Source organism: Salmo salar, chromosome ssa22, assembly GCF_905237065.1.
Source record: "Salmo salar chromosome ssa22, Ssal_v3.1, whole genome shotgun sequence".
Classification (NCBI taxonomy): domain Eukaryota; kingdom Metazoa; phylum Chordata; class Actinopteri; order Salmoniformes; family Salmonidae; genus Salmo; species Salmo salar.
Window position 1 is genome coordinate 38,492,475 of NC_059463.1, and position 15,158 is coordinate 38,507,632.

General features: G+C 43.9%; 1 protein-coding gene across 1 annotated transcript; it reads left to right on the forward strand.

Annotated features, from left to right (window-relative positions):
• Positions 1 to 1,226: 1,226 nt before the first annotated feature.
• Positions 1,227 to 13,741, forward strand: LOC106583533 (prostacyclin synthase). Its single transcript, XM_014167834.2, has 10 exons — positions 1,227 to 1,437; positions 3,692 to 3,815; positions 4,101 to 4,276; positions 5,203 to 5,349; positions 5,574 to 5,701; positions 6,150 to 6,358; positions 8,828 to 8,993; positions 9,469 to 9,650; positions 12,154 to 12,305; positions 13,340 to 13,741. Exons 1-10 carry the CDS (start codon positions 1,367 to 1,369, stop codon positions 13,488 to 13,490), a joined length of 1,506 nt encoding a protein of 501 aa, XP_014023309.1. The 5' UTR covers positions 1,227 to 1,366; the 3' UTR covers positions 13,491 to 13,741.
• Positions 13,742 to 15,158: the final 1,417 nt, after the last annotated feature.

Here is a 15,158-nt window from a genome sequence, read left to right on the forward strand (position 1 = left end):
TTTCAATGGCATAGGCTTAAAAGTAATTCAACACATCAGGTATCCACTTCCTGTCAGAATTTGTCTCAGGGTTTTGACTGCCATATGAGTTCTGTTATACTTACAGACACCATTCAAACAGTTTTAGAAAATTCAGTGTTTTCTATCCAAACCTGAACAGTAATATGCATATCCTAGCTTCTGAGTTGGTGTAGGAGGCAGTTAAAAATGGGCACATATTTTTTTCAAAATTCTCAATACTGCCCCGTATCCCCAACAGGTTTTAATGTATTCTCATCTGCAATCCAGTTAATTTGGTTCTGCTATTAGGAAGCACAGGGATAACACTTCAGTCTGATGAAAAAATAAGCAAAATATCTGACATTGTATTCCCATTTGAACTTTCAACCATTTTTAAATTGTTTAAAGCACAGTGATAGACATTTGGGTGACAACTAAACCAAAATCAGACATTGTTTTTCCACTGGAATTTGGTTATGCTTTTGGATGGTTGAAAGCATAGTGATAACACATTGGAAATTCAACTAACTCTTGTTCATGGAATTAATGACAATTCATTCCAGGGAAAATTCAGTGATGAGATTCCTGTGTTTCTTCTCATTATTGCATAATCGAAACAGCACAAGTTCTGCTTTGTGTGGGTTCAATGTCAGCTTAATCAGCAAGCATGTGTGGAAAAATAAACTGCCATTTGCCAAACTGTCACACAATATTCACAACCATTCTCAAGGCAGTGGGAATCCTTGCTGCAAAGATTTATTGCTGAAAATGATGTTTGTGAAAAAGTAGACAGCAGAGTAGAGAGAGGCATGTCTTTACAAGAGCTCTAGAACTAGAAGAGGAGGAGTCCCTTTATTTAGGTTATCTCATTGTAATGGAATGTTCTTACTCTGATGGTTGAGTGAGACAGGATAAGTCAACAGAGGAGAGATGATTCAGATTGGGTACTTTTCTGTTCAGAAGCAACTGCCAAGTTCCAAAGCCCTTTAATTATATGACTAAATGGGATTTTAGGACAAGAATTATTACCTTTTTTTCACACACAATAGTAAGGAGATGTTTAAGACAATTAACTTTTCTGTTAGGAACATCTGCAGAGAATGACCAAAGCCCTCTAATATATATGTTTGAATCATTCTTGAGAAATACTTATGGAGGATGTTCATTTCAGTACCCTTGTTGTCATGCAGACAACATGTTGGTAGAGCTTCACTGACAGAGAGAAACAAAGATGACACACACCTGTCACCAACCCCGCCCACCTCCACCCCACGCCTCTGTTCTACTGTAGGGCTGCCACTTGACTATAAAGCCAACAACTCCAGAGGAACGCATAACACTGTCAATCTCTTTTTTAACAGGGACCATGTTATGGACTATACTTTTAACGGTCAGTGGTCTGCTCGCTCTCATCATGCTTTACTCTTCCCGCTCAAGGTAATTGTTCTTCATATTTCTGGAACATTTGGATTGCAAAACAAAACATTGTAAATAATTTAGGTTATTTGAGTTCAAATAAGGATAGCCTACAATATTTCAAGGATGAAGTCAGTGTAATTTGATACAGTTGAAGTCGGAAGTTTACATACACATTAGCCAAATACATTTAAACTCAGTTTTTCACAATTCCTGACATTTAATCCTAGTAACAATTCCCTGTCTTAGGTCAGTTAGGATCACCACTTTATTTTAAGAATGTGAAATGTCAGAATAATAGTAGAGAGAATGATTTATTAGCTTTTATTTCTTTCATCACATTCCCAGTGGTTCAGAAGTTTACATGCACTCAATTAGTATTTGATAGCATTGCCTATAAATGGGGTCAAACGTTTCGGGTAGCCTTCCACAAGCTTCACACAATAAGTTGGGTGAATTTTGGCCCATTCTTCCTGACAGAGCTGGTGTAACTGAGTCAGGTTTGTAGGCCTCCTTGCTCGCACATGCTTTTTCAGTTCTGCCCACAAATGTTCTATGGGATTGAGGTCAGGGCTTTGTGATGGCCACTCCAATACCTTGACTTTGTTGTCCTTAAGCCATTTTGCCACAACGTTGGAAGTATGCTTTGGGTCATTGTCCATGTGGAAGACCCATTTGCAACCAAGCTTTAACTTCCTGACTGATGTCTTGAGATGTTGCTTCAATATATCCACATCATTTTCCTCGCTCATGATGCCATATATTTTGTGAAGTGCACCAGTCCCTCGTGCATCAAAACACCCCCACAACATGATGCTGCCACCCCTGTGCTTCACGGTTGGGATGGTGTTCTTCGGCTTGCAAGCCTCACCCTTTTTCCTCCAAACATAACGATGGTCATTATGGCCAAACAGTTCTATTTTTGTTTCATCAGACCAGAGGACATTTCTCCAAAAAGTATGATCTTCGTCCCCATGTGCAGTTGCAAACCTTAGTCTGGCTTTTTTATGGTGGTTTTGGAGCAGTGGCTTCTTCCTTGCTGAGCGGCCTTTCAGGTTATGTCGATATAGGACTTGTTTTACTGTGGATATAGATACTTTTGTACCTGTTTCCTCCAGCATCATCACAAGGTCCTTTGCTGTTGTTCTGGGATTGATTTGCACTTTCGCACCAAAGTACGTTCATCTCTAGGAGACAGAACGCGTCTCCTTCCTGAGCGGTATGACAGTTACGTACTATTGTTTGTACAGATGAACGTGGTACCTTCAGGCGTTTGGAAATTGCTCCCAAGGATGAATCAGACTTGTGGAGGTCTACAATTTGTTTTCTGAGGTCTTGGTTGATTTATTTTGATTTTCCCATGATGTCAAGCAAAGAGACACTGAGTTTGAAGGTAGGCCTTGAAATACATCCACGGGGACACCTCCAATTGACTCGAATGATGTCAATCAGTCTATCAAAAGCTCCTAAAACCATGAAATCATTTTCTGGAATTTTCCAAGCTGTTAAAAGGCACAGTCAACTAAGTGTATGTAAACTTCTGACCCACTGGAATTGTGATACAGTAAATTATAAGTGAAATAATCTGTCTATAAACAATTGTTGGAAAAATGACATGTGTCATGCACAAAGTAGATGTCCTAGCTGATTTGCCAAAACTATAGTTTGTTAACAAGAAGTTTGTGGAGTGGTTGAAAAATGAGTTTTAATGACTCCAACCTTGTGTATGTAAACTTCCGACTTCAACTGTATATTTAAGATATTGTAAACGTGTTCTCTTTCTAATATTGAACATTGTTGTGAAAACCGTAACCAATGTCTAACATTTTGCTTACTTCCTCAGTTACAAAGAGATTGACTTTCTACACAGAAATCAATTCATGAAAAGAATGTCAGGGTTATAAATGTCTCACTGAATATACAACATTGTTGAACATGCAGCATAGACCATTAGACCATAATTATATGGTTATCCAAAACCCATTGTTAACCATATTTCATATGTCTACACTGCAGTACTATTGTTAGTATTTTTTTTGTATTTATTTGGATCTCTATAAGCTGTTGCTCATGCAGCAGCTACTCTTCCTGGAGTCCACACAAAACATAAAACATAACATGATACAGGATATTAATAGACAAGAACAGCTCAAGGAGAGCCCACACATCCAACTACTTTAGGGCATCTCCCGAACTGTAGCTCTGAAACCAGTTGGTTTTGTGTGGGAGGTGAAGTGTTAGTCTTGGTTGGCAACTGTATGTCTGTTTCTCCCAGAAAGAAAAATGAGCCACCATTAGTCAAAGGCATTATTCCATGGCTGGGTCATGCCCTGGAGTTTGGAAAAGATGCTGCAAAGTTCCTAACACGGATGAAACAAAAACATGGTGACATTTTTACGGTAGGATTCTCTATACATTTTTGTGTACAGGTACCTGTTTACCTCGTCAATCTTCAACACTTTCTTTATGTCTTTGCTAGTGACATAGAAAGGGTTGCTGTGAACCTGTAGAAGTTATTTGACTTTCAAACGCTTCTTTCATCTTTATGGCATCTAGTGCTATGTGTATCTCCAATTCACATTGCTTTTGCTTTCACAAACAATACTATTGTAATGTGTAATGTGACTCTGACAGTCGTGCATAGACAATGCCATGACTTTAACATTTGAAATAATGTCTTCCAGGTGCGTGTTTGTGGTCATTACGTCACTGTACTGCTGGACCCTAACTCCTATGACGCGGTCCTCGATGACACAGCCTCTCTGGACTTCAGTCGCTACGCCCAGGTCCTGAAGCAGAGGATCTTCAACCTGAGACTACCCAATCACAACCCAGACACAGAGAGGGCCTGGATGGAACAGTAGGTGTTCTAGACCTGTATGCACATCACACCTGACCTCACACCTATCCACACACACATGACCTCACACCTGACCTCACACCTATCCACACAAACATGACCACACACCTGACCTCACACCTATCCACACACACATGACCTCACACCTATCCACACACACATGACCTCACACCTGACCTCACACCTATCCACACACACATGACCTCACACCTGAACTCACACCTATCTACACACACATGACCTCACACCTGAACTCACACCTATCAACACACATATGACCTCACACCTGAACTCACACCTATCCACACCCACATGACCTCACACCTGAACTCACACCTATTCACATACACATGACCTCACACCTATCCACACACACATGACCTCACACCCGTCCTCACACCTGAACTCACACCTATCCACACACACATGACCTCACACCTATCCACACACACTTGACCTCACACCTGACCTCACAACTATCCACACATACATGACCTCACACTTGACCTCACACCTATCCACACACACGACCTCACACCTGACCTCACACCTGACCTCACACATATGACCTCACACCTGACCTCACACCTGAACTCACAACTATCCACACATACATGACCTCACACATGACCTCACACCTGATCTCACACCTATGCACACCCACCTGACCTCACACCTGATCTCACACCTATCCACACACACCTGACCTCACACCTGACCTTGCATCTGATCTCACACCTATCCACACACACCTGACCTCACACCGTAATGTACAGTTCCCTGACAAGGACAATAGTTTATGTTCTATTTTCTTATATTGTAACTAATAAGAAATTCTTCTCCACCAGAAGACTACATGCACATTCATCTAATTCCCTCTGTGTTAACATGCTGTAATATGTCCTCTACATCTTATCCCTGTCCAGGCACTTCCAAGGCCCCAGCCTGGCCAGACTGAGCAGCCGCATGCACCTCCACCTCCAGACCTTGCTAAGGGAAGAGGAGAGGAGCTGTAGCCCAGCAGAGTGGAGGCAGGACGGACTCTTCAGCCTCTGTTACAGCCTGCTCTTCAGGTAAAAACTAGAACTACATTCTGTCTGTGCTGGCCAGCTACTGTACATGTGTTAATAGTCATCCTGCTCTTCAGGTAACATCAGACATTTTTCAGAGTCACTGGCCTGGGGGTTAATTTAGGGTCAAATTAGAGTATCATGCTTGGACCAAATTGCATAACTCTTACACAGAATAGTTAAGACCTACTCTTACACAAGAGTTACACTTATTTCTGTCCTTATAGGGCTGGGTATCTCACACTGTTTGGTACAGAGAAAAGCAGCAACGTCACTGAACTCGCTGCTGTCTACAAAGAGTTCCGCAAGTTTGATGGTCTTCTCACAAAACTGGCTCGTTCAACCCTTAAGCAAGGTACATAATACAGAGTTTAATCTAATATACAATATGTAGTCGTACATTACTCATATGTATACAGTATTTATCTATTCATAAACACCAGTTGTTTCTCTGTACCTGTCTCTGTCTGCCTGTCTTTCTATGTAGCTGTCTCTGTTTTCCTGTCTCTCTGTCTGCCTGTCATCTCTGTGTACCTGTCTCTTTTTACCTGGCTCTCTGTCTGACGGTCTCTCTGTGTAGCTGTCTCTGTTTGCCTGTCTCTCTGTCTGCTTGTCTTTCTGTGTACTTGTCTGTTTACCTGTGTCTCTGTCTGCCTGTCTCTCTGTGTACCTGTCTCTGTTTACATCTCTCTGCCTGCCTGTCTCTCTGTGTACATATCTCTGTTTATCTGTCTCTCTGTCTGCCTGTCTCTCTGTGTGTGATCTGGCCTCTCTAATCTGTGTCTCTCTCTCTATGTTGATAGAGGAGAAGAGGACAGCAAGCCTGTCCCAGGAGCGATTGTGGGAGCTGCTGTCCCCAGCCTGGCTGAGCAGAGGAAAGGGGTCAGAGAGCATAGATCATGGGTTAAACAGCAGCTCCTGGCAGCAGAGTTACCTCAGGCATCTACAGAGGGAAGGAGTGGACACAGAGATGCAGAGACGAGCCATGCTGCTTCAGCTCTGGGCCACCCAGGTGACAGAAGACAGAACAGACTAATCCTTTCACACAATGTTCTGGCACACCCCGATGACCAAATACACCTTCTCTTCCTGTGCCTTCTTTGCTACTAGTGGCCCTGGCATGAATGAGTTCACAGGATTTTTCTCTCCCAATGACTCATAATGTCCATGTCAGCACAGTTGACTCATGATGCCATTATGTGAGAAGTAATAAATGTGAAAAAAGTTTCCATTCATGTGTTTCCATGGCACCTGTTTGGAGTTATGTGTTGTCTTAGACAATGGGTCCACACATTCCAGAACAGCACAGATCCCAGCCCTCTGTGGAAAAAAGAAGAGTTGGCAGGACACCCAAACCAACCTGTCTAATTTCAAACAGAAATGGACAAATGTGCCAGAATACATCTGAGGCATCAGAATGTGTTCTCAAAATGATATCAAGCATTAGGCCTAGTGTGCAAATTGAAGGACAATTTAGAGGTATCATCTGTAAATGTTGATGTCAAAATCCAATATAGATCACATCAATGAAGTTGTCTCCAACTCTATATTCATGAGCTCCAGAGGTGGTTTAATAACAGGTTCCTTGTGGCTTCCTTCCTCAAACCAGATGGGAGAGCTAGTCTGTCTGTCTGTCTGTCTGTCTGTCTGTCTGTCTGTCTGTCTGTCTGTCTGTCTGTCTGTCTGTCTGTCTGTCTGTCTGTCTGTCTGTCTGTCTGTCTGTCTGTCTGTCTGTCTGTCTGTCTGTCTGTCTGTCTGTCTGTCTGTCTGTCTCACCATCAGTTTCAGAGCAGCATATTCTGAGCTCAGAGTTTTAATAAAGGTTCCTTGTGGCTTCCTTCCTCAAACAATGGAACATCTTTTTTTTTTGTGTTGTGGGTGCTGTGTCGCTGGTCGTCTGTGCTGTCTGTCTGTCTGTCTGTGTCTGTCTGTCTGTCTGTCTGTCTCACCATCAGTTTCAGAGCAGCAAAGACGCACAGGTGCAATTTGTACCAGGCCCTCTCTGCTCCCTCTGGCACTTTGGCTGCTCTGTTCAGCCTGGAGCACTGGAGCCCTAGTCGGCCCACTCAGACCAGGGGAGCGCTAGAGAGTGCTTGGCCAACACGGTACCTCTGCCTCTCGGGACCTTGAATCTCTTGCCAGGCTGGGATAGGAGAGGGCAGCTTGTCCCTTAGCATCAGTGTATCCTGCTTATAGATGTTTGTTCTGCTGGGAATCTGGCCCAGTCACAGTCAGACAGTGCCAGGAAGAGGAGCACCACTGAAACATATTACAACTGAGGGTGAGGAGAAGGTAGTGCGTTGTAGTTTCTGTCATGACCAGTCACACAGAGCAGAGGTAGGCTTCCTCAGTATAAAATACAATACTGACTGAATGTCAGTCTCTTCCATCGCAGATGCTTCGTCACATGCTTTACACCCAACATGCTCTCATGTTGATACAAAATATAAAAATGTATTGCAACATAGTTATGAGAGCTTTATGTTTATGGCTCTGTATGTGTTGTTGAGGATTGGGGTGGAGGCAGTTCCACAGCCCAGTGAATCTCTGAGCCAGTGTCATACTCAGTCCATCACACACTTGACTGCTCCCCTGCTGTCAACACAACTACACCAGTACACAAATACACACTCAGAAGAGTTGAGGAGGAGACAAAGTGTCTTACTGTGTAGACCAGTGAATTTTCAATTGGAATTCCAAGTTGTTGAATCTTAATTTATTCTTGATTTGCAGGAAAACACTAAAGTGTCAGTAAAAACATGCAGCATATTCATTGACTATTTATACTGTAAGACTCCTACTGTTCCCCCTAAAGTAAACTGAGATGAAGCCTTCCAGTTTGTGTAGCCTAGTGTTCATCATATGGGATCTGTGATGGGACAGGCCAGTGAGTCACCCAGAGAGCCATTGGACCTGGTCTTTGCCTTGCATTAGCCCTGGCTGTCATTGGATCAGTGAAGACCTGACCTGTGAGAGGAAATGGTGAAGAGAGAGGCTCCCTGAACCGACAGCAATTATCGTCTGACTGTTCAGACAGACTTCTCAGCCCTCTGTAGACTCTGACCGCCCGGTCTACACAGACCTGACAGCTCTAAAGGCTCCTCGCTGCCCCTCAGATCAGAACACTTCTACAGTACACTACCGCAGTACCATGATGTAAGGAAGGATTAAAACTGAGAATAAAAGACTGAAAAAAAGGGGGGAAAAGAGAACATCCATTTATAGATTTCTCTAAACACACTTCCATTTTCTCCTTGAGGCTTCTGGCAGTGTGTTCAAACAGTACAGTATATGTACTCTGATTTGTCTGATTTGTCTAACCTTACAGTATAACTGCAACATCATGCTTGGTAATGGGTTCACTGTCTTTGATGGGCTCAGAGTAAGTGCAGTGTTGGATATGTCTAACCTTAGAGTTATGCTCTGTAATACACCTGCAGTTTCTGAACTGACTCTGAGTCTATGTTGTGTTTTATTCCAGGGTAACGCTGGGCCTGCTGCCTTCTGGCTGCTGGGCTTCCTGCTCACCAACCCTGAGGCCATGAGAGCAGTGAAGGAGGAGCTCAGAGGCCTGGCTCTGCAGGAGGACGGCTCCCTACAGCACCACCTTCTGGACACACTGGAGCACCACAGCACACCTGTTTTTGGTAAGAGCCCCAGGCAACCTCTATTATTCACTCGCTGTCCCTTCCACCTCAGAGCTCTCAGGGCTCTCTGCCTAGCTCTGCCAGCCAGCCAAAGACATGCTGTAAAATATTGAACTGAAGCTCTGAACTGGGGGGGGATAACCAGTGAGAAAATGAAAGAGATTCAGAGAGCTGAATAAGTAAAGATGGATGAATATGTTTTTAGCAGTGGTTTAATGAAGTTAAAATATGTGATATTATCCTCTTCTTATGTATCCACAGCTTTCCAGAAGGGAATACCTCTAGTGTTATGATTAAGTACCCTGGTGCCAGGTCTGTTTGTGCTATAGCTAACTCATATGGTCATTGTCTACCACTGGAGTTGGCTTTACATTATAAACCAATCTGGGCCAAAGGTAATGATTATGATCCCCTTCACTCCCACACACTCCCAACCCTCTCTCATCATGTGTATGATACCTTTCCCCAATCATAGACAGTGTTCTGAGCGAGACCCTGCGTCTGACTGCTGCTGCCCTCATCAACAGAGAGGTGATCCAGAACACGACCCTTCGTCTGGCCAGTGGACAGGAGTACCACCTCAGACAGGGGGACAGGGTATGTCTGTTCCCCTTCCTCAGCCCGCAGATGGACCCTCAGATACACCACGACCCACAGGTAATACAGCACAATACTATTACCTGACAAACACCCAGTTGGTTTTGAAATAATGTCATAATAATCTAAGCACTGGAAGCATACCAGTATACAGATGTATTTTACATTACTATTCAGTCTAATCCACCACCTGCTAATACAATGAATCTAATACAATGACTCTGCGTGACAGTGTCTTTAACCTTAACCTCCACCCTACTTAGTTATTCCGGTCTATTGACTACTAGGTGGATCAGAGAGTCCTTCATTTCAAAATAGCTTTGAATTATTACCTAGTGTGATGGCAGTAGCCAGCCGAGCGTGTCTACACAGTGTGTATGTATGCGTACGTGCGCGTGAGTGCGTGCGTGCGTGCGTGTGTGTGTGTGTGTGTGTGTGTGTGTGTGTGTGCTTACTTGTGGGGTGAGGATGATGCAGCATCACTGTACCACTCACTGTTCTGTAGCACCTCTGTGTCATCACAGCACTGTCCTGTAGCACCTCTGTGTCATCACAGCACTGCACCACTCACTGTTCTGTAGCACCTCTGTGTCATCACAGCACTGTCCTGTAGCACCTCTGTGTCATCACAGCACTGCACCACTCACTGTTCTGTAGCACCTCTGTGTCATCACAGCACTGTCCTGTAGCACCTCTGTGTCATCACAGCACTGTACCACTCACTGTTCTGTAGCACCTCTGTGTCATCACAGCACTGTCCTGTAGCACCTCTGTGTCATCACAGCACTCCACCACTCACTGTTCTGTAGCACCTCTGTGTCATCACAGCACTGTCCTGTAGCACCTCTGTGTCATCACAGCACTGTACCACTCACTGTTCTGTAGCACCTCTGTGTCATCACAGCACTGTCCTGTAGCACCTCTGTGTCATCACAGCACTCCACCACTCACTGTTCTGTAGCACCTCTGTGTCATCACAGCACTGTCCTGTAGCACCTCTGTGTCATCACAGCACTGTACCACTCACTGTTCTGTAGCACCTCTGTGTCATCACAGCACTGTCCTGTAGCACCTCTGTGTCATCACAGCACTCCACCACTCACTGTTCTGTAGCACCTCTGTGTCATCACAGCACTGTCCTGTATCACCTCTGTGTCATCACAGCACTGTCCTGTAGCACCTCTGTGTCATCACAGCACTGCACCACTCACTGTTCTGTAGCACCTCTGTCATCACAGCACTGTCCTGTATCACCTCTGTGTCATCACAGCACTGTACCACTCACTGTTCTGTAGCACCTCTGTGTCATCACAGCACTGTACCACTCACTGTTCTGTAGCACCTCTGTGTCATCACAGCACTGTACCACTCACTGTCCTGTAGCACCTCTGTGTCATCACAGCACTGTCCTGTAGCACCTCTGTGTCATCACAGCACTGTACCACTCACTGTTCTGTAGCACCTCTGTGTCATCACAGCACTGTCCTGTATCACCTCTGTGTCATCACAGCACTGTCCTGTAGCACCTCTGTGTCATCACAGCACTGCACCACTCACTGTTCTGTAGCACCTCTGTTCATCACAGCACTGTCCCTGTATCACCTCTGTGTCATCACAGCACTGTACCACTCACTGTCCTGTAGCACCTCTGTGTCATCACAGCACTGTACCACTCACTGTCCTGTAGCACCTCTGTGTCATCACAGCACTGTCCTGTAGCACCTCTGTGTCATCACAGCACTGTACCACTCACTGTCCTGTAGCACCTCTGTGTCATCACAGCACTGTACCCTCACTTCCTGTAGCACCTCTGTGTCATCACAGCACTCCACCACTCACTGTTCTGTAGCACCTCTGTGTCATCACAGCACTGTCCTGTATCACCTCTGTGTCATCACAGCACTGCACCACTCACTGTTCTGTAGCACCTCTGTGTCATCACAGCACTGTCCCTCTCCTGTAGCACCTCTGTGTCATCACAGCACTGTACCACTCACTGTCCTGTAGCACCTCTGTGTCATCACAGCACTGTACCACTCACTGTCCTGTAGCACCTCTGTGTCATCACAGCACTGTACCACTCACTGTCCTGTAGCACCTCTGTGTCATCACAGCACTGTACCACTCACTGTCCCGTAGCACCTCTGTGTCATCACAGCACTGCACCACTCACTGTTCTGTAGCACCTCTGTCATCACAGCACTGTCCTGTATCACCTCTGTGTCATCACAGCACTGTACCACTCACTGTTCTGTAGCACCTCTGTGTCATCACAGCACTGTACCACTCACTGTCCTGTAGCACCTCTGTGTCATCACAGCACTGTACCACTCACTGTCCTGTAGCACCTCTGTGTCATCACAGCACTGTACCACTCACTGTCCCGTAGCACCTCTGTGTCATCACAGCACTGCACCACTCACTGTTCTGTAGCACCTCTGTGTCATCACAGCACTGTCCTGTATCACCTCTGTGTCATCACAGCACTGTACCACTCACTGTTCTGTAGCACCTCAGTGTCATCATCAAATTTACTTGTCTTTTCTTCTTCTCTGCTTTACAGACATTTCAATATGACCGCTTCCTAAACGCAGACGGGACAGAGAAGAAGAAGTTCTATAAAGATGGGGAGAGACTGAAATATTACACCATGCCATGGGGTGCAGACAAGAACATGTGTGTTGGGAGACACTTTGCAGTCAGTGGCATCAAACAGTGAGTATAATATGACATTCTCCACCTGTTGTTATTGACAGTGTTATTGACAGTGACCATAGGTGTTGGCAAGACAGCACAATCAGATCCGGAGGCAGGTTACCTCACACTAAGCTTAGTACATCCTAACCACTCCACGTTTGTTATGCTATTGCATAACGTTTTTAAGATGGATGTTTCCCTAATGAAGGAGTTCATTAGTAAGGTATTAATGATTCATGAGGCATTTACAACCACATCAAGATCGCTACCTTAGGCTATGTAGCTGTAGTGTGTGGTGCTGTATAAAACAACTAAGCAAATCCACTTCTCAGGATCTGTTCTTTATTTATATTAATCATTCTGTCTGCTTAGCTGTCAAATGTTTGGTACAGATGTAGGATCTTAATTTGATCACTCTGTTGTAGGAAAATGTACCTGCAATTCAGGAATTTCTTTACTTGTAGTGTTTTTGAGGTTTAAAAAGGATTCTGAAGTTTGTCATTTTGCAATTTCAGACTTGTTTTTCCCTTGAGAAAAAAATTATCAATCCATACAAATATGTCCATTAATTATAATCAACATAATAATTGTTGTCCTGTTGCTGTAGGATTATTTTCCTGTAGCAAACTGACTCAAATTAAGATCCTACACCTGTATCTCTATAGAGTTAAAATTTGTCATAAATTATTGAAATGGCCATTAACGGCTGTGAGTGCTATAGTTAATGCTGTATCGATGTGTAGTTGTATAGGGGTCCTCGAAGACAATCATAAACTGCTGATGAGTGTGCCTTTCTGTGGCAGATATTAGTAGTTTAAATGTCAAATCCTACTAATCCACAGTGAGAGTAAGAGGCAGGTGGTAGAACAGCTGTAGACATACAGTATGGGGTCGCAATTTCTAGGCTTTACCATATGTGAGATATGCAAATATTGTATTACATGGCAGACTGCATTCAGATTACATTCTATCTACAACTGTGTACTCAAAGATGCATTCAAGTCTGAATCTTTTCTCACCTCATGCTTCTCTCCCCTCTCTGTGACTGTCAGGTTTGCGTTCATGGTCCTCTCCCGGCTGGACCTGGAGCTGTGTGACCCGACTGCCACCGTTCCTCCGGTCAACCCCAGTCGATATGGATTCGGGATGCTCCAGCCCGATGGAGACCTGGAGGTCCACTACAGACTCAAGACTCTGCACTAGGTCATGACCCCTGACCCCACACACCATCCTGATTTTAGCATTAAAAGACTCCAAAAAACGGCCAATCATTTCAGGTCCAGTACCATCATTGGGCCGCGGGTGTGAAAGATTCAGCAGACTGCTGGCATTACACATACTGGAGTAACTTTGACACCTTCTGGAAACAGAAGATACTCTACAGGAATGACGGAGTCCATCCAAATCATCTTGGCTCCTGGACTCTGTCCATGCATTTCAAGGCTGTGTTGAAACAATGACTTTTCCTACCGTTGTGACAATGAGTCGTCATAATGCTGTATCAAATATACATGATCCTAGGGGCATTGGCAAACACAATGTAAGTAATTTAATTGATGTACCCCTAATTGCACCAAATAATTCTGTTTATCCTACAGCTATTGCATGCAGTAATCATGAGCCTACGAACCAGAGTTACACTGTTAGCACTGAGGCGGTGTCCCCTAGAAGGAAGACCACTTTGTGCAGCACATCCTTCACCATCAGCTACAATGTAAATAACATGAGTAAGTCTACTTCTGATAAGCTTCTCAGTAAAGCATTATAAACAATCAAGCAACCCAGAAAATTGCTAAAAATAGCCCATATTAACATATGTAGCCTAAGAAACAAGGTCCATGAAGTCAACTTGGTTGTAACAGATGACATTCATATTCTGACTATCTCTGAAACTCACTTAGATAATACCTTTGATGATACAGTGGTAGCAATACATGGTTATAACATCTACCAAAAAGACAGAAATGCCAACGGAGGCAGTGTTGTGGTCTATATTCAGAACCACATTCCTGTAAAGCTTCGAGACAATCTAATGTTAAATACTGTTGAAGTAATATGGCTACAGGTTCATCTCCCTCACCTAAATCCCATTCTTGTGGGAAGCTGCTATAGATCACCAAGTGCTAACTGTCAGTATCTGGATAATATGTGTGAAATGCTTGATAATGTATGTGATATGAACAGGGAGGTATATTTTCTGGGTGATTTTAAATATTGAATGGCTATTATCAAGCTGCCTGCTCAAGAAAAAACTTCAAACTGTAACCAGTGCCTGCAACCTGGATCAGGTTGTCAGTCAACCTACCAGGGTAGTTACAAACAGCACAGGAATTAAATCATCAACATGTATTGATCACATCTTTACTAATGCTACAGAAATGTGCTTTAAAGCAGTATCCAATTCCATAGGATGTAGTGATCACAATATAATAGCCATATCTAGGAAAACCAAAGTTCCAAAGGCTGGGCCTAATATTGTGTATAAGAGGTCATGCAATAAGTTTTGTAGTGATTCATATGTTGATGATGTAAATAATATTTTCTGGTCTGTGGTGTGTAATGATGAGCAACCAGAAGCTGCACTTTACACATTTATGAAATTGCTTATTCCAGTTACTAATAAGCACGCACCCATTAAGAAAATTACTGTAAAAACTGTTAAATCCCCTTGGATGTATGAGGAATTGAACAATTGTATGGTTGAGAGAGATGAGGCAAAAGGTATGACAAATAAGTCTGGCAGCCCAACTGATTGGCAAACATACTGCAAATGAAGAAATTGTCACACCTTGATCTGTTTCACCTGTCTTTGTGATTTTCTCCACCCCCCTCCAGGTGTCGCCCATCTTCCCCATTATCCCCTGTGTGTTT